The 23,920-nt window shown below is 39.9% G+C and overlaps 1 protein-coding gene across 2 annotated transcripts in view; it reads left to right on the top strand.

Moving 5' to 3' along the window:
- The window catches only part of ASAP1 (ArfGAP with SH3 domain, ankyrin repeat and PH domain 1), a 329,167-nt gene that overhangs the window by 181,481 nt on the left and 123,766 nt on the right, over nt 1-23,920 (top strand). For both annotated transcript variants that reach the window (XM_073330123.2, XM_073330124.2), the window contains exons 8-11: nt 2,971-3,100; nt 3,941-4,026; nt 5,822-5,897; nt 11,452-11,538. In XM_073330123.2, coding sequence (XP_073186224.1) covers nt 2,971-3,100; nt 3,941-4,026; nt 5,822-5,897; nt 11,452-11,538 — 379 coding nt within the window. The remainder of the gene's footprint in view (nt 1-2,970; nt 3,101-3,940; nt 4,027-5,821; nt 5,898-11,451; nt 11,539-23,920) is intronic.

The raw sequence follows: 23,920 nt of genomic DNA on the forward strand, positions 1-23,920 counted from the left end.
TACAGTTTAACTAATAATTTCCCATATGGAAATGTATCAGATGCTTTACTGAAATCTAGGGATGTTAGATCTACTGAATTTCCATTGTCTAGAAAATCTGTCATCTTCTCAAAGAAAGATTGAGTTGGTCTGCATGATCTATCTTTTGTAAAACTATGTTGAATTCTATCCCAGTTACCACTTACCTCTGTATCTTTAATCATTCTTTCTTCCAAAATTTGTTCTAAGACCTTGTATACAATGGAGGTCAAATCAATGGTCCTGTAGTTCCCCAGACCATTATGTTTTCCTTTCTTAAATATAGGTACTATATTTGCAATTCTCCAATCATAGGGTACGCCTCCTGAGTTTACAGATTCATTAAAAGTCCTTGCTATTGGGCTTGCAATTTCATGTACCAGTTCCTTTAATATTCTTGTATGGAGATTATCTGGGCACCTTCATTTGGTCCCATTAAGCTGTTCGAGTTTGGCTTCCACTCTGGAAGTGGTAATTGATGCTTCCTTATTCTCATTCCCATTAGCCGCTTCTCCCAAACTCCTCATTACCCTTACTGAAAACTGAGGCAAAGTATCTGTTTAGTAAGGCGTTTGATACTGTGCCACATGGGGAATTATTAGTTAAATTGGATAAGATGGGCATCAATAGGAAAATTGAAAGGTGGATAGGGAATTGGTTAAAGGGGAGACTACAACGGGTCCTACTGAAAGGTGAACTGTCAAGTTGGAGGGAGGTTACCAGTGGAGTTCCTCAAGGATCAGTTTTGGGACCAATCTTATTTAATCTTTTTATTACTGACCTGGGCACAAAACGTGGGAGTGTGCTAATAAAGTTTGCAGATGATACAAAGCTGGGAGGTATTGCTAATTTAGAGAAGGACAGGGATACCCTACAGGAGGATCTGGATGACCTTGTAAACTGGAGTAATAGGAATAGGATGAAATTTAATAGTGAGAAGTGTAAGGTCATGCATTTAGGGATTAATAACAAGAATTTTAGTTATAAGCTAGGGACGCATCAACTAGAAGTAACGGAGGAGGAAAAGGACCTTGGAGTATTGGTTGATCATAGGATGACTATGAGCTGCCAATGTGATATGGCTGTGAAAAAAGCTAATGTCGTCTTGGGATGCATCAGGAGAGGTATTTCCAATAGGGATAAGGAGGTTTTAGTACCGTTATATAAGGCACTGGTGAGACCTCACCTGGAATACTGTGTGCAGTTCTGGTCTCCCATGTTTAAGAAGGATGAATTCAAACTGGAACAGGTACAGAGAAGGGCTACTAGGATGATCCGAGGAATGGAAAACTTGTCTTATGAAAGGAGACTCAGGGAGCTTGGCTTGTTTAGCCTAACTAAAAGAAGGTTGAGGGGAGATATGATTGCTCTCTATAAATATATCAGAGGGATAAATACCAGAGAGGGAGAGGAATTATTTAAACTCAGTACCAATGTGGACACAAGAACAAATGGATATAAACTGGCCACTAGGAAATTTAGATTAGAAATTAGACGAAGGTTTCTAACCATCAGAGGAGTGAAGTTTTGGAATAGCCTTCCGAGGGAAGTAGTGGGGGCAAAAGATCTATCTTGCTTTAAGATTAAACTCGATAAGTTTATGGAGGAGATGGTATGATGGGATAACATGGTTTTGGTAATTAAATATTCATGGTAAATAGGCCCAATGGCCTGTGATGGGTTTTTAGATGGGGTAAGATCCAAGTTACCCGGGAAAGAATTTTCTGTAGTATCTGGCTGATGAATCTTGCCCATATGCTCAGGGTTTAGCTGATCGCCATATTTGGGGTCGGGAAGGAATTTTCCTCCAGGGCAGATTGGAAGGCCCTGGAGGTTTTTCGCCTTCCTCTGTAGCATGGGGCACGGGTCACTTGCTGGAGGATTCTCTGCTCCTTGAGGTCTTCAAACTACAATTTGAGGACTTCAATAGCACAGATATAGGTGTGAGGTCTTTTTTAGGAGTGGTGGGTGAAATTCTGTGGCCTGCATTGTGCAGGAGGTCAGACTAGATGATCATAATGGTCCCTTCTGACCTAAATATCTATGAATCTATGAATCTAGGTGTTGGGCCATACTCAACTGGCAGTTCTAGCACAGTAGGAATTTCTCCCAGGATCATGAGTGGTCTCTGAAGTCAGTGTGTGGTGAGATCCAGCTTTGCAGAATGGGGCATTCTGACTGTTGATCTTTCTGTAACAAGAGACAACAAGAAGTGCCATCAATTTTGCTCTCAAGCAGGTCTCATCCCAGGCTTCCAAACAACCCCTTGCACTTCAATTAGGGATTAGCTCTGATGTATGCTTCCACCCTCCCCAATCCCAGTCACCACAAAGGTCATTTTAAAGCTGAAGTTGGAGCATGCCAAAATGATTCTCCACACTCCAGCTTCGCTGAAGCAATGTTGGTTGTCTGACCTTCTCAGTCTGTTGGTTCAGCCTCCCATATTACTTCCTCTTCATCCTGATCTACTGACTCAGCACCACGAGTTGGGTCAACTAAGGTCAAGTTTTGCACTTAGCACTCTGTATCTCATGGTGTGGATGTTGCATGACTAGATGAGGAGGGAGCAACAATGTTCGGAAGCTGTTTGACAGATGTTGCTTAACAGTAGGAGGCCTTCTATTACGGCAGCTTATTGGTCCAAGTGGAGAATTCAGCCAATACTGGCCTTCATTCAGGACATTTTGGAGTATCTATTACACATCAGTCTTCTGGTCTCTTACTCAGTTCACTGAGGGCTCACCTAATAGTGATGGCAGCATTTCGTCTGCAAGTCAGTTCTCTCAAATCCCAAGGTATTATTGAGGGAACTTGTTAAAATATGGGAGAATGTGTGTTTACAGAATGGCTATTTTTCCATCATGATGTTATACAATGTATGTTTTAGTAAAATTTCTAGATCACATTACAGTGAAATAAGTTTCCCAAAATCTATTTTAATTATAATTCCAGCACAAAAATTGAAAAGGAAAAAAGAGAACATGCAAAACAGCATGGGATGATACGAACAGAGATAACAGGAGCTGAGATAGCAGAAGAAATGGAGAAGGAAAGGCGACTATTTCAGCTCCAGATGTGTGAAGTAAGAAACAACTTTCACCATTTAATTATGTGTCATACTTTAATAGAAGTGTCCTATCGATCCTATTAGAAAGTGGTGATGAAATTCTCTTGCTAGTGAAATTAGAAAATGCATTTGGCTGTCAAGTGGCTGAACTATATTAAAGATTATTGTTCTGGAAATCCTATGCAAGACATGGCTTCGCCATCCTCTCATTTTGAGTTTCAGTCCTCTGTTTAGATTGTTAGAGTAAGGCTCTCGAGCTAAAGAAAGCATAGTAAGCAAAAACAGTTTTCTTGGTCTTTAGGTGCAAAGCATTGCTGTTCCGGATGTCTTTTCTGATATATTGTTTGTAAAATTAGGAAATATTTGGTTGAGAATCTGGTGATGCCTGTTAAACTGACATGTCAGTTCAATCAATATTAATTTACGATGATCGCTTCTAAAATATTTACTAGTAACTTTTAAAATAGTTCTCTTTATATTCAATTTGAGGAGAAATCAATTAGAATTTGATAACATTCTTATTTTGAAGTAATGCACTAATAATTGTGATGTAATGAAAAGGCATGTCTTCCTACCGTTTGAGGGGGGAAAAATTCCTGCATTTATGGCAAACTTGTATTAGAAATTGTTAAAATTAGTTCATTTGGGCATTCTAAAAACATACTAATTTATTTTGCGTATTCAGGTTTTAATCATTGTGTGTTGGTTCAATGTTCTGCAAATCAGCAACAAGGTAACCACAGAGATCATTATTGAATTAGTTGAACAGATTGGAGACAGAAGCTCTTCTTTTTGAACATAGCTGAAGATCTAACGTATAAATATCATCAGCAAGTTATGTTTTTATTTCTACAGTATCTCATTAAGGTTAATGAAATCAAGACAAAAAAAGGTGTGGACCTTCTACAGAATCTTATTAAGTATTATCATGCACAGTGCAAGTAAGTATAACACTTTGGATCGTTAAATCCAATATTTCAGTTAAACAAATGTGTTTCTCTACCTCCCTTTGCTACATTGTCTTGATGGTGTCTGTCTTTTGATGGTGGGTCATTGAAGCATTTGAGGCTTTTCTGCCAAATAAATCTGACAACAGAAATGTGAACATTGCCTAGCTTTGACTCAAGTCCAGGTAATGTCTATTCCAAGCAGACTGTTAAATTGGGCCATTCTGAATATTTAATGATCAGTGCTGTCTATGAATTGAGAGCCATTGAATTTGATTTTAAAGTATCAATAGAATTCAGTTCTTTATTCAATTTTGTGTTCCATTTAATATCACTAGGGTAAAGTGACTGGACTGCAGTAGAATACATGCTAGCTCTCTTATGTGTATCCATAATTCTTACTAGTAAACGAACTTGAAGATAGTGTTTTGTAAGGCCATATCAAATTTGTATCTTTCATTTCTGTTCTGAGTTTCTCACTCTGTGGGAGTGAGAGGGTTGAAGGGTATTTTTTGTATTGCACAACAGTGATCCATTAGGTTAATTAGGGAATAGCTTTGTCTGGTCCAAATACTGCTCTCTCTAGTCCTCCTCCAAGTGAAAAGATGGTGACTACAATATGACCAACCTAAATAGAGATTCCACAGGCAAGTAAAGAACTGCTTCCTTCAAAAAGAAAAGAGGGAACCAGAGAGAGAGGTAGGTCTAGTGAAAAGGCAGCATAACCCTCTAGTGCTGTGTAGGAAGCAGATTTTAACTGTCAAAGCAGATGGAGCTGGAATGTAATGAACAGGTAACTTGCTTACTTCTACGTAATAATAATTAATATTTACATAGCACTTTTAGTCTTCAAAATCATTTTACAAACAAGTAATCCTGACAGCATCCATGTGACATCAGTAGATAAGTGGTAAATTATATCAGTTTTTACAGATGGGAGCACAGAGGCAGACTTACCAAAACTAGACTTTAAGACGCTTTTGTCTTGAATTGATGCACAAGATGAGGGAGATCTCATGTGCAGCTGTGATGAGAGAGAGAGAGAGAGATAGGAATCGCTAAAGAGAAAAATGTTTACTAGCAGTGATAAAATAAAACAATGAAATTTATCTCTATTGATGTTGGTATCTAGGGGTAGAAGTCAGTGTTAAATCTCTTCTGCTGACAGAAGTGGTAAGGGAGAGTGTGCCATTGAAATCTTAAGAGAAATACATGAATTAAGAGCTTGTCTCTCTGGTGGATAAATTACAGTCTCTTTCCCAGAGCTTTCCACTTAAAATAAATACTTAGTTGACAGAGATTAATATTGTGTTTATCTACAGAGGTTTGTATGTCCTATGTCTACCTATCAGTTGATGAATGCAGTTTGGGTGAATGTGTGTGGGGTTTGCAGAGTTTTATGAGACTCGTACACGTAGGCTTTTGCAGTGTGTGTACTGTGTGAATTTGCTTTTTACATGACATCACTGTATACTCTGAAGTCTGAAATGCTAAAACCAAATCAAAATTGTATGCAAAAGCAGTTTCAAGATTAACTCAGTCATAAAATTACATATATTTGGGCATACTCTGTATTCATGCAGTAAGGGATATTTGTGAAGAATTATAATATAACATTCATATCTTTAAAGTGCTTTCAAATTAGAGCTATGTGGAAACGATATTTCAGATGGTTTCAGACAACTGGTAATGGGTATAAGTTGTGTATAATTTTCAATGTAAAATTCAATGATTTTTGATACAGAAAATTCATGTATTGCTGATAAATCACGGGTATTTTCCATTGTAGTTTCTTCCAAGATGGCTTGAAAACTGCTGATAAGTTGAAACAGTATATTGAAAAGTTGGCTGCCGATTTATACAATGTAAGTAATTTGAGGTACTGTAGTGTTTGAAAATAGGAAAATGTTTTTGCTTGTTCATCTGAATTCAGTCTTAAGTGCTATCAGTAAACCGAAATAACTAAATAGCTAAAAGTATAATCTAACTTCACATTTACACTGTAAAAATAAAAAAGTGTTCCTTCAAGCCTCAACTGTAACTAAAATGGTGGGACAAGCTATCTTAGTAGTTAGATGGTACTAACTGTTTCCTAAAACCTTTGCATTCTGTAAGTTATACCATGATTTACTTTGAGGAAGAAGTTATCTATTCAGCTGCAAATAGAGGCTTTAACTGTTGTACCATGTGGATAGTACTGGATGGGTATTCTTGCATCAGATATTCACTAATATAGCACAAATTTTATCTGTGTCTGGTTTTCATAATGGACTGCTTGACAATACAGACTTAATTTGGAATTGTGTACAACACAGCATTTGATGAGTGAATTGTGTAGTTCTGTAATCTCTCAAATACTAATATTGCAAATGGTGATTGTTGATTTGGAGGCAAAAAATGATAAAGTATTAGAGCTCAGTGTCACCAATGTAATTTTGTATTTCATAATCTGAAGTCATAAGGTACATGTACATGGCATAAAAAATCCTGTGGCAATATGTCTCAGAGCCTTGGACAATTGACTTCAGCTCATGGGCTCTCACTATAGGACTAAAAATAGCAGTGTCGATATTCCTGCTAGGACTGGAGTACGGGCTCAGAAACCCAGCAAGGGAGGAGGGTCTCCTAGTCTGAGCTCCAGACTGAACAGGAACATTTACACTACTATTAGCCCTGTAGCATGAGCCCCGCAAGCCCGAATCAGTTGACCTACAACTCTGACTCGCTTCCACTACTTGGTTGATTGGTTTGTTTGTTTTTGTTGTGTAGACATTGCCATGGTAATCCCATTAGCTTTTGTAGTTTATTAGTCTGGGGGCATAATGTGTTAAAATCTCATTCTGGGAGCAAGTGAACGATACAAAGGTAAGGAAAGTGTCATTTGATTTGTAAAAATCTACAGAATCATAATTTCAGTGGTGTCACCCTCTATGGCGTAATGGGGTCGGGGGAGGAGGGCGTGCTGCCAGATCTCCAGTTGGTGAAATTTGATAAGTGTCATTGGAAATGGGTCAAGTTGGGTATCGTTCAAAAGCCCTTTCTCCCACAAACACAATGATGACAAACATGACATACATATGTAGATATGTATTTGAGATAATGTTTAAAACCCAACATTTTAATTATACTTCAACACAGGGATGTCTTGCTTACATAAAAAACATGTTGATCTTTGGTAATACTAGGGAAGCTAGTCTGGACATGTTGGACTGAAAACATGTATTCATCATCAGTGTTGTCCTTGTCTAGGGCCTCACTGCTAGCTATGTGATCACACTGATCCTTGTACATGCCAAGCTAACACATCTCTATGCCAGGCAGGCTGCTGGCCAGACATTTGCAGGGTGTTGAGCATCTGGTCATTGCATACAAGCATTTGATTAGCTGAAGGATTGATTCAAGAATGCATGGTATTTCACACTTAACTGATGTGATCAGGTTCTCCTCGAAGACCGATTCATGCCCAATATGGGAAGATAGTTTTGGATGCGCTTAATCGTCCTAAAACCATTTCATTACTTGATAGTTTGCCCTTTTGGTAGCAGGTATAAATGTACCCCTTGTCAGTGGCAACTTTTCTCTTTCTGCTTCTTAGACAATATCCACCAACATAGCTCTGCAAGTGTTACAATCTTGGTCTTGAAATGGTAAACTCAGCATATGAATGCTGGCAACGTGCCAGCTTTTAATGTTCTAAGTAGTAGGAACACAGCTTGGAGGGATATACTGTGATTCTGATTCCCAGCAGCATGCACAAAAATAGAATCTTGAGGAAGTATTGGGTACCTTCTCACAGAGAGCACTAGAAAATCTGTCAGTAGGTGTTGGCTTAGAAAGACTATGCAAGTTGTGCATTAGTTTGCTTTTCTCCTGGCACGTATACATTGTTCCTTTACATTCGACCATCAGTCGTGGTATCACGGAGAACTCTTACTTTCCCAAAGTCTCACATAGATCAGTATCACCCTGAGATCTAGACACAACAAGGAGATGAGTAAACAATGACCTGTCTGTAATCTTATCACTGAAGATTTGCTATTAATGAGCTCCGGTCTGTCATATGCAAATTGGTTTTCAGAGAGAGTAAGATCATCCTGTAGCTTTAAAATCGACCCTTCTTAACGTTTAACAGCACCTGATGAGACTAGATGATGTTTGGTTACTTCTGGGGAGTCATCTCAGCCATGCTTAATGTTTCATTTGAAATTCGATGGAGTTCCGGGATTGTCAGGAAAATAGGAAAGAGCATTTGTATACTGACAGGTTTCAGAGTAACAGCCGTGTTAGTCTGTATTTGCAAAAAGAAAAGGAGTACTTGTGGCACCTTAGAGACTAACCAATTTATTTGAGCATAAGCTTTTGTGAGCTACAGCTCACTTCATCGGATGCATCCGATGAAGTGAGCTGTAGCTCATGAAAGCTTATGCTCAAATAAATTGGTTAGTCTCTAAGGTGCCACAAGTACTCCTTTTCCATTTGTATACTGTTATGCCCACCAACCCGCCCCCTCACCTCTCCCTCCCCAAGGACTTTCAAAGCTCTGTATTCTTGTTTTAGGGCATCATGTGGACAGAAGTGGCCAAGAGGCAACCTTCTAACAACCACATTTCGTTTTCAAAATTTCTCCCATATGTCAGGGTCAGACTTTTCCATATCTCTTATTCAGGTTGGGCATCATCTATCGGTCCCTGAAACTCCCAACATACTGCATGCAGGACAAAATGCCTTTCTGTAAAATTTTAGCAGCTGCAAACAGTGTCTTAATATTACTGTTGGAATCAGCTCTTTTTTTCTGCTTTTGATAGTGCCACTTCTTTTGAAGATTTCAAGGATATGTGCTGAGATTCATTTCTGTGGATCAGATTGCAAAAAGCAATGTTCGTAGCCCGCAGTTCATCTTCAATATGTGCTCTAAGAGCCTTTCTGTTAAACATTTGTTCCTTTTCTATCCCATTCAAAGCATATATTTCTCTCTATTTAGTTTCTGCATCAGCCATCAACACCACTTTCCCATTCATTAGAGCCTCTGCAAGACAATTAGTCAACTCCAGTTGAGTTGTACAGTTTGCAGTGGTAAAACCAGTATTTGTTTCTTTTACTTTTGATGCAACACATTACATACTTCCTTGGCATAGTCGATGTGATAGGCAGTGTTGTATGTGTGGGTGTCTTTTGGATCAATGCAGCCACTTAAAACTTTATTTTCCAGGGAATGTTCTCACCAAGGGTGACTACTTCATATAGTTTCTCACTTGTCTCATGTGTTGAAACTATATTTAATGGATGCCATTGGGCTTCCAGCTTACCAGACAAGAAGCAGGTGTTCTCGAAACATGTGCCATGGGAACTAGTATAAGGTGAGTCTTGCCCACAGCTAGCACATATCCCAGCATCTTCAACTTTTTCCTGATGCACAATGTACTTCCTCTCCAGCCTTGCTAAATTCAGGTTATGGGTGCACTTCTTACAGCATTTAAAGTGCCACTGAGCATTGTGTTTAACCAGGTCCTCCACAGTTATAGTCTCCAAAGATTCAGCGGTTAGTCAGTACTCTTGTGTCTCCCCATTAATGCCTAAAAAGGATCAAGACCGAAGTAAAAATAAGGATTTTGTAATAAATTACTTTGGAATTGTAATTAATTATGTTATGTAATATACGTTATGTAACTACATGCATACCGTTTGCAGATGAATTCCAGTAATTTCTGGCTGGATGCTGACGTCTTAACCAGTACCTCATTACAACTGTTTTGGCATAATAAATAAAGCTGATAATCAGTCCCACGGAACCACTTCTTGTTTTGCTGATGATGGCAAATCAACTTGAAGCTCTCCTTCCATTTAGAGTAATCTGTAACCTTAAAAAAATTTAGCAGGTATGTTCTGGACATTAACTGATAACACAGTACTGTCAGTCAAAGGCCACAATTTATCTTCGTGAGGACTGCATGTTTGACATGCCTGTGTTAAAGTATAATTTAAAAAATATATTTTAAAACATTTTCTTAAATATATATTTACATAATTGTTCTAGGATTTGTCATATTTGATACCATTTTTTTCGAGGGAGATAGGGCTTTTGAATGATACCCAGCTCAATCCATTTCCAACAACACTGTATTATTAAAATTTCTACCAACTGGTGGACCTCAACCTGGGAGCCAGGATGGCAGCGATTCCCTCCTATCATGCTGCAGAAGTTGACACTGTTAAACTGAGATTCTGTAGACTTTTACAAATCAGATGACATCACCCCTACCTCTGGCCACAGAATTACACATGCTCCCAGACCTTATGTATGTGGTTGAATTAAACTCTTTCCGTTTCCAGTCTAGTTATAAACCAGCTGTCAAGCTTATTTGAAATATTAAGACTTTGGAGACTAATTTAGTGGTGTTAACTATAATGAACCATTAACATATGGCAAGAAAGTACATGCTATCCATTTGCAGAGACTGAAGAGGCTATTTCTCAATATACATTCACTTTGGCTTGCTTTTGAGGTATATGCGTATAGAGGATAAATACATAAGGAATAGACTACTGTGTGTTTAATTTTCATGGGTGACTGTAATGGCTCTGAGTGGTGGGGTGTGCTATCACAGTCCTTTGCTTATCTCTGGTGCTCCCTGCAGGCTGCTGGCCAACCTTATTGGATCTTCCTTCCGTGGCTTGGCTTTCCAATCCAGTCACAAAGTCTGAATGAACCCTTTCTGGGGTATCCAAGTCCAATAACTAAACAGTCTGTTTGCCCTCGCTCAGGTCTTCAGCCCTGGCTCTGGGCACTTTAAATTGGGCTGTTTGTTCAGGCTCCCAAATAAAGCCTGTCCCCTTCTTGGGGTTTATACTTTAGCTGTGGCTGGTAGGGGAACCCAGGCACACCCACTATTCTGAGTTCCAACACAGGAACCCTATACACAGTAGCCACTTACTGCTTACTTCAGTCCGTTGCTATTTCTCTGGTCTTCTCCTACCAGACCCTTTTTGTCTCCAGCCCTATTTCAGGGCCAGCATCCTTCGGTTCTTTTCTATCTCCAAGCCATAGAGGACCTCTCTTTCTCACTCCTCTGATTTCAGCCAGGATGACCTGCTAAGGCCCTGCCGTTCCTGTTATCTGAGCCTGAGGGCTCTGATTGGCTTGACTGTCCCTACCCCTTTTAGACCTTGGAGGACCAGGTTTCTTTAGCTTCCAACATGGCTGCTTCAGTGAGGCCTCACCAGAAAGGCATGGAGGACCCACCTTTGCTCCACTTTTTCTCCTATCTCACTGCTTCCTGGGGCAAGCGTAGCAGAGCAGCGGGACCTCAGGCAGGGGCCACGAAGGCCAAATACAGAGTGCCAAATTTGGTGAATTTAAACTTTGAAGGTAAAAGTTGCTTTTAGAAAAGGAAATAATACCAGTAATTTTTCCTTCCACAGATAAAGCAGACACAAGATGAAGAAAAGAAACAGCTTACTGCGCTCCGAGACTTGATAAAATCCTCTTTACAGCTTGATCAGAAAGAGGTAGGTAATTTTACATGTCTTACTCTCGAGCAGAATGTAAATTGTATGAAGTCTGAGTTGAAAACTGGCGTATATAGGCATCATTTCTTTGTGCAGAACAATTTGTTTGTTTCCTAAACAGTATTCAACAAAAATAACATTCAAAATATCCAACTACATGTCAATACAGAGCAAGGTTTTGGATATTTGTCAGATTTCATATGTGAGAAGAGACCCTTCCCTCCCCTTCTGCTCCTCAAAAGAAACAGCAAGAAATCATACTACAAATTCTGTGCAATACTATGATGCTAAGTAACAAAATATTTCAAAATAAAAATGAGATCTGCCTTTGCGTATTCGTCCCATGCTGCTGCCATTTTATTTTGTGATGTCGGTAATACTTAAGATGGGAAAGAAGATAAACCTATTTTTAAAATAAAAACTTAATTTTTTCAAAAGAAAATGTTTACTGTTAAGGCTGGTCCAGATCTTCCTCCTCTCACATCTTGATTACAGCAGCAGGACATATGTAATGAAGTTTGGTCTGTATGACCAACTACTCCTAACAGGGTCACCTGACCCAACCATGTTCTTAAACGCCATGCAAATAAATATGCCCTCCTTCTATGATTTCTTAATGTCACGTTTTGTATGCTTAGTTGCAGAGAAAGCGTTGTAATTACAGTTTGAGCAGAGGGTCTACTTAGTAAATTTTAAAATTAATGTCATTAAGGGTCAAAAATAACAACTATCCATCCCTCATCTAACTATATTAAGAATGTGAAATATTTAATATTTAATTTACACATATGGTGAAAATAACATTAGGAATCTGAAGTTTTCCGTCTTTTTTATGATCAATTATTTCAGTTACTTAATATAGTTATAGTATAGCCCTTATATTGCACTCTACTATAGTGTTTTTAAAGCTCTCCATCTCTGGAGTAACCAGTTATGTACCATGCTGGTAGCCAGTGTAATACAAAGCCTTGCTGGCAACTAGTGTTGTACCTCATTGGCTGCTCAGTCTAAATCTAAACATCAGCTGGTATATAGATGTAGAAATTAAAAATAATCTGAGGGAAATCAAATGCGAAAGTGTTGATCATATTCTCTCCAAAACAGTGAAGAACATGATTCAGTTTTAGTAGTTTAAAAAATGGAAAACTCTATCAAATCTTCTTTTGTTCTTAAACGTAGGGTACTAAAAATGGCAATCAGTGGATTGTGCAGATGATTTTGTAATGGCATACATTGTAAATCATGAGCACCCTCCACTCTCTAATAAGATTCTTATGAAGATTAATGCCTTGGTGGGGATCCTATAATTGGGCAGTATTGCTAATGTTAGATAGTGGACATTGGTAACCAGAACAAATGACCATTTTTTATATACTTTATATTGTTAATTTTGTATGTAGCACACTGAAATTCTTTAGCTGATGTCTGTAGATTGCAATATGACTTCTCAGAGGGTTTATTTAAAGTCAGATGTATAGTCATAATTTAGTATTTTTGTAAATTATTAAAAGACAGTCATTCTTTCCCACATCTTCATACTTAACACAAATTTTAAGTGTTATTTTATAATTGTTGGCTTCATTAACAGAAATGGATTAACGGAAAAATTTCATAAATTTTAAAATAATTTTATCAAGAAATCTAGAAACAGAAATGTTTATTCTTGTTTTATTTTAAGATCTATCACTAATAAAAAAGAGATATAGAAACATTTGACATCAGAATCCCAACACGTTAACAGAGCATAGTAATTCATTCCTGAAATATATATAATCATGTGTTTTAGTATGCCAGTTTTAAAGTTGTTTATCAGTTAATCTGAAACAGCTCAGTGTTTTTTTCATCATTTCATAGCATTAGTAATTCTACTGAGAATTAAAAAATAAATATAGACTACCTTTCTGAATTTATAGTGTGCTAGGGGCCATTATCTTCAAGACAGTTTTCAAAACTCAGAGAGGCTTACTTAAAAATGCAACTTGTGCTCCTGTATGTATTCCTTATAATAGAGTCACTGAGTATTGCATGTTTAACACCCAGAATTCATACATGTTTTTTTGTAAACAAAAGGATTATGAAACATAGACAATGGATCAAAAGGATAATCCACTAGAGAGAGCATTCCATACATACAACCAGTGAACTCCTGGTCCAATTGAAGTCAACAGGAAAACTCGCATTGACTTCAGTAAGACCAGTATTTTACCCAGTATGTTCTCCAAGTTTCTCTAAGGTCTTGTTTATATGCTAACTGCAACCAAAAGAGCTCAATCAGCTGTAAATTAACACCTTTTGCTATTTAATTGCATATTTTGTTTGCACATTTTTATTTCTGACTAAATTCATCTTATTTCAGTGAAATTTAAGTTGGCAAAAAATGAATACAAGTTCCATTGAAATATAGCACTTTTTTTCTGAAGTATGTTTCCACACACAGACATGCAATAAAATAACTAACTAAAATGTGAATTAGAACTGATTTAGTTATTCCAGTTGCAGTTACCATGTGTCAAGCTGTCAGACTTAAATAAAAGATAAACCCACTTTTAAAATTAAATTTTGGCTTGAAAAGGATACTTTTAAAGTAAAAGGAGGAAGGTCATTATTCTCAAATATTCAGTGAGCTCAGGGGAGGCATTTACTATAATGAAAGAATAAATTGTTTTCAGGGAAAGAAGTTCTATTTGAATAGATATTGACACCCAAATGGTGTTTTGAAATCATTTTAAAAAATTTCATAGAATCATAGAATATCAGGGTTGGAAGGGACCCCAGAAGGTCATCTAGTCCAACCCCCTGCTCAAAACAGGACCAATTCCCAGTTAAATCATCCCAGCCAGGGCTTTGTCAAGCCTGACCTTAAAAACCTCTAAGGAAGGAGATTCTACCACCTCCCTAGGTAACACATTCCAGTGTTTCACCACCCTCCTAGTGAAAAAGTTTTTCCTAATATCCAATCTAAACCTCCCCCACTGCAACTTGAGACCATTACTCCTCGTTCTGTCATCTGCTACCATTGAGAACAGTCTAGAGCCATCCTCTTTGGAACCCCCTTTCAGGTAGTTAAAAGCAGCTATCAAATCCCCCCTCATTCTTCTCTTCTGTAGGCTAAACAATCCCAGCTCCCTCAGCCTCTCCTCATAAGTCATGTGTTCCAGACCCCTAATCATTTTTGTTGCCCTTCGCTGGACTCTCTCCAATTTATCCACATCCTTCTTGAAGTGTGGGGCCCAAAACTGGACACAGTACTCCAGATGAGGCCTCACCAATGTCGAATAGAGGGGAACGATCACGTCCCTCGATCTGCTCGCTGTGCCCCTACTTATACATCCCAAAATGCCATTGGCCTTCTTGGCAACAAGGGCACACTGCCGACTCATATCCAGCTTCTCATCCACTGTCACCCCTAGGTCCTTTTCCGCAGAACTGCTGCCTAGCCATTTGGCCCCTAGTCTGTAGCGGTGTATTGGATTCTTCCGTCCTAAGTGCAGGACCCTGCACTTATCCTTATTGAACCTCATCAGATTTCTTTTGGCCCAATCCTCCAATTTGTCTAGGTCCTTCTGTATCCTATCCCTGCCCTCCAGCGTATCTACCACTCCTCCCAGTTTAGTATCATCCGCAAATTTGCTGAGAGTGCAATCTACACCATCCTCCAGATCATTTATGAAGATATTGAACAAAACCGGCCCCAGAACCGACCCCTGTGGCACTCCACTTGACACCGGCTGCCAACTAGACATGGAGCCATTGATCACTACCTGTTGAGCCCGACAATCTAGCCAGCTTTCTACCCACCTTATAGTGCATTCATCCAGCCCATACTTCCTTAACTTGCTGACAAGAATACTGTGGGAGACCAGGAGAATCTGATAGGGGGGTTGCTGGTTCACCCCAGTTCCAAGTCCCCACCAGCTGGCTCCAACGGACTGCCCTTTCTGCAAGCAGTGGACAAAGCAGGCGGCTGCCAAACAATGTTATAAGGGAGCATTGCACAACTTTAAACGAGCATGTTCTCTAATAGAATTTGTAAAACAAGGATGTTTTTTTCCAAGTTCCTCAATCCCTAATAACTTTTTAAGTGAAGCTGAGATGTTCTATGGAATTAAAAAGATTTATAGAGTTCAATTCACCAACAATGTCTCTTGACATTGCTCTGCTGCAGAGTCTTCTATTACCCAATACTCCTTTTCTTTTTCCAGTCTGTTTTCTAGGCCTAAAATGCACTAGAATTTGCATTACTGCATTTATGAAGAAAAAACCCAATACAATACAGTAACTCCTCGCTTAGCGTTGTAGTTATGTTCCTGAAAAATGTGACTTTAAGCAAAACGATGTTAAGCGAATCCAGTTTCCCCATAAGAATTAATGTAAGTAGGGGCAGCTAGGTTCCAGGGAAATTTTTTTCACCAGACAAAAGACTATATTATATGTATACAAACAGTATAAGTTTTATACAAACAATTTAATACTGTACACAGCAGTGATGATTGTGAGGCTTGGTTGAGGTGGTGAAGTCAGAGGATGGGATATTTCCCAGGGAATGCCTTACTGCTAAATGATGAACTAGAACAGCTGAGCCCTCAAGGGTTAACACATTGTTGTTAATGTAGCCTCACACTCTACAAGGCAGCACAAATGGAGGGAGGGGAGACAGCATGGCAGACAGAGACTCCTACCTGTGTGTGTGCGAGACAGAGAGAGAGAGAGAGATGCATATTATCCCTTTAAGTATGCTGACCCCACTCTAAGTACATTGCCTTTTTAAGTAGATCAGCAAGCTCCCTCTGTCCTGAGCCCTGTTGTGTGTCCCCCCTGCTCTATGGCTATGGTGTAAGCGGGATGCAGGGGGGAGGGGGACACCCTGACATATTAACCATTCTTCCTCCTCCCCCTCCTCCGCCGCCCTGTACAGCAAGTAGGAGACTCCCTCCAAGGCAGAGGGCAGGAGCAGCACATGGCAGTGCGGGGAGGGACAACTGAACTGCCTGGCAACTGATAGCCTGTTGGGAGGCTACAGCACAGGGAATTTAGGGGAGCGGGAAGCTGATGGGGGGTTGCTGGTTCACCCCAGTTCCAAGTCCCCACCAGCTGGCTCCAACGGGCTGCTCTTTCTGCAAGCAGTGGACAAAGCAGGCGGCTGCCAAACAATGTTATAAGGGAGCATTGCACAACTTTAAACGAGCATGTTCTCTAATAGATCAGCAACGTAACAACGAAACAACGTTAACCGGGACAACTTTAAGTGAGGAGTTACTGTAACTTATACTGTACTCCTAAATACTTACGTGCTTTGTTAAACTGAGTCCTTACTCATTAGATTGTCACAGCTTTTAAAATATACAATAGCTTTTTAGTCCTTTAATACCAAAATAACATAGCACTCAGCACACGAGTTAAATGACATTGACACAGAAGATAAATGACCCTGGTTTGAACAACGAATTCTTCAATGATCTATGGGTATTTGAACTTTTACATGATTAAAGTTGGAGTTTGTTACTGAAACAGATGGCATGGCTGTTAGAGATTAAGGGCATTTTTCCCTTGCATTACTGCATTGTAGCATTTAACATCAGGAAATTTACAGATAATTCAGAATATTACAGCATATGAACTGAAATTGGATTTTCTCTTGCAGATTTGTAAGGTTCTAAACTATTTTAAATTGCATCAAAATTCACAAATTAACTTACCATTTACCTTCCAAAGTACTTTAAGGTAGTAAAATTGAGGTCTTGGCTGTTCATAATTAAAGCTCCCATGACACTTTTAACACAAACCAGATACCTTGTAGCTCTTCTTTGAGTGATTGCACGTGTCAGTTCCAGTGTAGGTACGTGTGTGCTCCCTGCTTGGATGTTGGAGATTTTTTTCCTCAGTGGTACCCATTGGGGTAGCTCAAGTGCCACTGTGTGCTGATAAAAGAGGGAACCACCTCTGGCCCCCCTCAGTTCCTTCTTATCACCAGTCACAGTTGTCAGAGCAATTCCAGACTTGATTAATTCAGTACTTCCCTCGCTTTTTTTTCTATATACACCTCTACCCTGATATAACGTGACCCGATATAACACGGGTTCTCATACAATGTGGTAAAGCAGGCCCTTCCCCACCCCTCCCCCCCCGGGTCTGGGAGGCAGGAGCTGTGGGGGGGGCACTTTGGGTGATTAGCTGGGGACTGGGAGCAGCCCGCTCTGCTTCCCTCGCCCGGACCCAGCCGTGTCGCTCAGGGGAGGGGGCTTGAGGGAAGGGATCCGCCCCTCCCACCCCCCGCACTCACTGGCAGCGGCGGAAGTGGAGCAGTCCAGCCCCAGCCCGCTCCACGGCACTCTGCTTCCCGCCACCAGTAAGTGCAGGGGGCATCCTTTCCCCAAGCTCCCTGCACTCACCGGCGGCAGGAAGCGGAGCGCCACAGCTGGGAGCTGGCAGAGTGGAGCTGGCTGGGGCCCCGTTGCTCTGCTTCCCGCCACTGCTGGTGAGTGCCTGTCGGGGGCGGGGGTGTGGATAGAGGTCAGGGCAGTCAGGAGACAGGGAGCAGGGGGGTTGGGTAGGTGGTGGGGTCCTGGGGTGATTAGGGATGGGGTCTCTGGAGGGGGCGGTCAGGGGACAAGGAGCAGGGGGACCAAAGCAAGTTCGCTATAACGTGGTTTCACATATAACGCGGTAAGATTTTTTGTCTCCCGCAGACCGCGTTGTATCTGGGTAGAGGTGTAGTTGTAAATTTGTAGTTTGTTTTAGAGACAAGGGTGAGGTAAGATCTTTTTTGGACCAGCTTCTGTTGATGAGAGAGGTCCAGTAGAAGATATTACTTCACCCACCTTATCTTTCTAATATCCTGGGACCATCATAGGAGGTACCACACTGCATACAACAACAGTTATTTATGGTTAGTTTAGTCAAATTTTGACTGTTTTAGGGCTAAGTTTCCATTTTGGGTCCTTTATTTGACCATTTTTTCCTCTTTTGGTACTGGTACCAGAATGATGCCTCGCTTGCCAGGGTTTAAGTCCTGCAGATCCTGCGGAAAGCCTATGCTGGTCAACGACCTGCATTCAACCTGCCTGAAATGTTTTGTCAACGATGTGGGAATCTCCTAATGTCACATCTGTAAAGGTTTCAAGCCACGCTCAAAAAAAGATAGGGCAGCGAGGCTTAAATGCTTGCTTTTGGAAGCAACACTTCCATCCCCATAGGAGTAGTCACATGGGGAGAACAGCTGAAGTACATCAACTTCAGTATGGTACGCCCCACTAGAGATGTCTGCGGCTTTTCTGTCCTGTTCCCCTGTACTAAAGAAGAGACTCAGACCTTCCTCAGGTTCCATCTTTCACTCTTCTATGTTAGTCTGAAGCTTGACAGAGGTGGATGCTCCATAAAGCGTTTGGAAGAGAGGCCATCCCTACAACACTCCTTGCCTCCAAAAGGAGGACTGCTGCCTCCGGAGCCTGTGCCAGGTCCATTGAGGCCGTTCCCTAAGGACCGTTATGGAGCAGATGGTACTGATCCCAACCACCCCGGAGGTGTATGCAGCCACAAAAGACTTGCTTTGCCTCTTAGTACTGGTATCGTTGGCAGTAGTAGGCCTGCAGCTAGTACAGTGGCCTGCTTCTCAGACCTCGCACACCAAGATCCTGCAGACTTCTAGCCAACCCTCCACAAAAGCCTCTTGTCAAGAGGAAACCATCCCATGATTTCTCTGGTACCGCCATACCAATAAATATTATTTTACAATGATTCAGATGTTCCATTGTTCTAAAAGCTGGGAATGGGTAACCGGGGATGGATCATTTCATGATTACCTGTTCTGCTCACAAAAAGAAAAGGAGTACTTGTGGCATCTTAGAGACTAACCAATTTATTTGAGCATAAGCTTTTGTGAGCTACAGCTCACTTCAGCAGATGCATTCAGTGGAAAATACAGTGGGGAGATTTATATACATAGAGAACATGAAACAATGGGTGTTCCCATACACACTGTAACCAGAGTGATCACTTAAGGTGAGCTATTACCAGCAGGAGAGCGGGGGGGGGGGGGGAACCTTTTGTAGTGATAATCAAGGTGGGCCATTTCCAGCAGTTGACAAAAACGTCTGAGGAACAGTAGGGGGTGGAGGGGGAATAAACATGGGGAAATAGTTTTACTTTATGTAATGACCCATCCGCTCCCAGTCTCTATTCAAGCCTAAGTTAATTGTACCCAGTTTGCAAATTAATTCCAATTCAGCAGTCTCTCATTGGAGTCCGTTTCTGAAGTTTTTTTGCTGAAGTATTGCCACTTTTAGGTCTGTAATCGAGTGACCAAAGAGATTGAAGTGTTCTCCAACTGGTTTTTGAACGTTATAATTCTTGATGTCTGATTTGTATCCATTTATTCTTTTATGTAGAAACTGTCCAGTTTGACCAATGTACATGGCAGAGGGGCATTGCTGGCACATGATGGCATATATCACATTGGTAGATGTGCAGGTGAATGAGCCTCTGATAGTGTGGCTGATGTGATTAGGCCCTATGATGGTGTCCCCTGAATAGATATGTGGACATAGTTGGCAACGGGCTTTGTTGCAAGGATAGGTTCCTGGGTTAGTGGTTCTGTTGTGTGGTGTGTGGTTGCTGGTGAGTATTTGCTTCAGGTTGGGGGACTGTCTGTAAGCAAGGACTGGCCTGTCTCCCAAAATCTGTGAGAGTGATGGGTCGTCCTTCAGGATAGGTTGTAGATCCTTGATGATGCGTTGGAGAGGTTTTAGTTGGGGGCTGAAGGTGATGGCTAGTGGTGTTGTGTTATTTACTTTGTTGGGCCTGTCCTGTAGTAGGTGACTCTTCTGGCTCTGTCAATCTGTTTCTTCACTTCAGCAGGTGGGTATTGTAGTTGTAAGAATGCTTGATAGAGCTCTTGTAGGTGTTTGTCTCTGTCTGAGGGGTTGGAGCAAATGCAGTTGTATCGTAGAGCTTGGCTGAAGACAATGGATCGTGTGGTGTGGTCTGGATGAAAGCTGGAGACATGTAGGTAGGAATAGCGGTCAGTAGGTTTCCGGTATAGGGTGGTGTTTATGTGACCATCGCTTATTAGCACCATTGTGTCCAGGAAATGGATCTCTTGTGTGGACTAGTTCAGGCTGAGGTTGATGGTGGGATGGAGATTGTTGAAATCATGGTGGAATTCCTCAAGGGCTTCTTTTCCATGGGTCCAGATGATGAAGATGTCATCAATGTTCATTCCGTCTGGGGCACCTGGCATTGGCCACTGTCGGAAGACAGGATACTGGGCTAGATGGACCTTTGGTCTGACCCAGTATGGCTGTTCTTATGTATGTTGCAGTGATGTAAATCTTTGGTGTTGACATATACTAAAATCTTAACTGTGCACACCCAAGGGATACAAGCTTCACATCACCCGCTTCACCAAACTGCCCCCTCCTGATTCGACATACTGTTGCACCAAATATACTAAATTCTTATCACTTGGAAGTAGTTGCAGAAGAACAGGTTGAGGAAGCAGAATAAAGTTGAAGTGCATCATCTATGATATATAATATTTGGAGTAATTTTAAGGTGTATGATTATGGATAGAGAGGAGGTTATATAAAAATTAAGACTTAACTTTTCACTTCCTTGCTTTTGTAGCTTTATTCAGGTATTTTATAACTACATCTAACTGCTTCACAATAAAGTTTTAAAATATTTTAATTACATTAATAAAATAATAGGTTTTTTAAATTGCTTTTACAAAATACAAGTTTTCAGCCAAAAACACTGCATGGTAACTCTTTAAGTAGCTATTCTTCCATAATTAGTTCCAGTGCTATGGAGGATGGGGACAGTTGTTATGAACATTCAAAAATTTATAAAGAGTAGGAGATGCTTAGGTAAAATCTTTAAACTTTTTAGTCACATGAAAATAATTTCTGCTGATTTGAGTAGTTTCATCAGAAATCAACGACATTCTTCACATGAGTAGAAATTACATACATAAATTAATAACTGCATTGTTTTAGTTTATAAATCCCTCTCCACCAAGGAGTTCAAATAGCAGAGCAAACAGCTAATATGCAATAAAACTTGAAAGCAGAAGAAAAATTTAAGAACTCTGAGTGACAATGTTATTAGTGAGGTGGGTGAGGTAATATATTTTATTGGACCAACTTCTGTTGGTGAGAGAGACTAGCATTTGAGCCACACAGTGCTCTTTGTCAAGTCTGGGAAAGGTACTCAGAGTGTCACAGCTAAATGCAAAGTCAAACAGATAGTTTAGCATACATAGTTAGTATTAGGGCTGTCAAGCCATTAAAAAAATTAATCACAATTAGTCGCACTGTTAAATGATAATAGAATACCATTTATTTGAATATTTTTGAGTGTTTTCTACATTTTCAAATATACTGATTTCAATTACAAAACAGAATACAAAGTGTACAGGGCTCACTTTACATTTAATTTTGATTACAAGTATTTACACTGTAAAAAAACAGAAGAAATAGTATTTTTCAATTCACCTGATACAAGTACTGTAGTGCAATCTCTTTATCGTGAAAGTAGAACTTACAAATGTAGAATTATGTTAAAAAAAAAACTGCATTCAAAAATAAAACAATGTAAAATGTTAGAGCCTGCAAGTCCACTCAGTCCGATTTCTTGTTCAGCCAATCGCTCAGACAACAAGTTCTCACTTTCTGGTGGCATTGTAAATAAGAAGAGGGTAACATTATCTCCTGCAAATGTAAACCAACTTGTTTGTCTTAAGCGATTGGCTGAACAAGAAGTAGGAAGGAATGGACTTGTAGGCTCTGAAGTTTTACATTGTTTTTGAGGCCAGTTGTGTAACAAAAAAAACTGCATTGTATGTTGCACTTTCATGACAAAGAGATTGCACTACAGTACTTGTATGAGGTGAACTGAAAAATACGATTTCTTTTGTTTATCAATTTTACATTGCAAATATTTATAATAAAAATAATATACACTTTGATTTCAATTACAACACAGAATACAATATATATGAAAATGTAGAAAATCATCCAAAATATTTAATAAATTTCAGTTGGTATTCTGTTGTTTAACAGTGCGATTAAAACTGCGATTACTCGCAATTAATTTTTTTAATCATGATTCTTTTTTTTTAGTTAATCACATGAGTTAACTGTGATTAATCGACAGCCCTAGTTAGTACATATTCTAAAGGACCATTCAAGGTGAAATGGACTGTTATCACTCCTGTAGTCACAGGACAAAATGGGAGGTTAGTGAGTTACAGATTCTTTTAATAAGCCATAAATCCAGTGTCTTTATTAAAACCATGATTTTTAGTGTCTAGCAAAGTTATGAATTTAAGCTCCCAGACTCATCTTTTGAAAGTGTTGCGCAGGTTTCCTTTGAGGATGAGGCCTGATAGGTCAGATATAGAGTGATTGCTTTGTGAAAAGTGTTCATCCATAGGTGATATGGTGTTTTTGTCTTTTATCATTCTCCTGTGTGAGTTCATTTGAGAGCATAGTGATTGTCTGGTTTCAAATTCATAACTTTGCTAGACACTAAAAATCATGTTCTTAATAAAAACGTTGGATTTATAGCTTACTACAAGAGTCTGTAACCCGCTACCCCCCGTCATGCTGTCTGAAATGGCTCACGACAGTGAGTGTCAACCTCGGGGCAGACAGTCAGAAAGCAGTGCTGACACCCCAAACTGGTGGTATGTTCTAGAATTAGATTTCACCAACTCAATAACAAATGTGAACTCCTATAACAGTCTTACCATGGAGTCACAGACAGTCCCCCGGGTGCACTATCTTGCCACCCAAGCAAGCTGTACTTAGTGATAAATGGTCACTTGCACCATAGATCATAAAATATTCAGGTTGCTCCCAGTCCCAGGAGACCAGTCACTTACCACAGGTCAGTTTGTACCTTAGACCTTAGTAAACTCCTAACTAAGGATTTATTAGCTAGAAAAAAGAAATGACAAGTTATTTACAGGTTAAAGCAGGCAACATGTAATACAAATGAGTTGCAGTCTATGGTTCCAAAAGGTGACAGAGATATAGTAATCTGTCAGCATTGAATGTCTTCTAGGGCTAACCCAGGTTGATCTTGGAGATATCTGCTTTTTGTTTCCTAGCTTCAGCCCTCTGAGAGTCCAAACAGCAAAGAGTTGAAGAATTTTCATGTCTGCTATCTTTACTTTCTGCTTTCAGAATTCATGTTGATGAGATGAGCTTCCTTGCACGTAGCACTTTTATTGATGTAAGGAGGACGTTAGCCAAATCTTTGTATTGTGATGCTTCACAATTGCCTAGTTTTGATAGTCCTCCTTGATGGACAGGGGAAACACTCCTCCTGTCTGAGTTCACAAGTTTAGAGCAGGCATTTTTACAGTTATAAAGCAAAACTT

The sequence above is a fragment of the Lepidochelys kempii genome, chromosome 2 (genome assembly GCF_965140285.1).
Source record: "Lepidochelys kempii isolate rLepKem1 chromosome 2, rLepKem1.hap1, whole genome shotgun sequence".
In the NCBI taxonomy this organism is placed as follows: Eukaryota; Metazoa; Chordata; order Testudines; family Cheloniidae; genus Lepidochelys; species Lepidochelys kempii.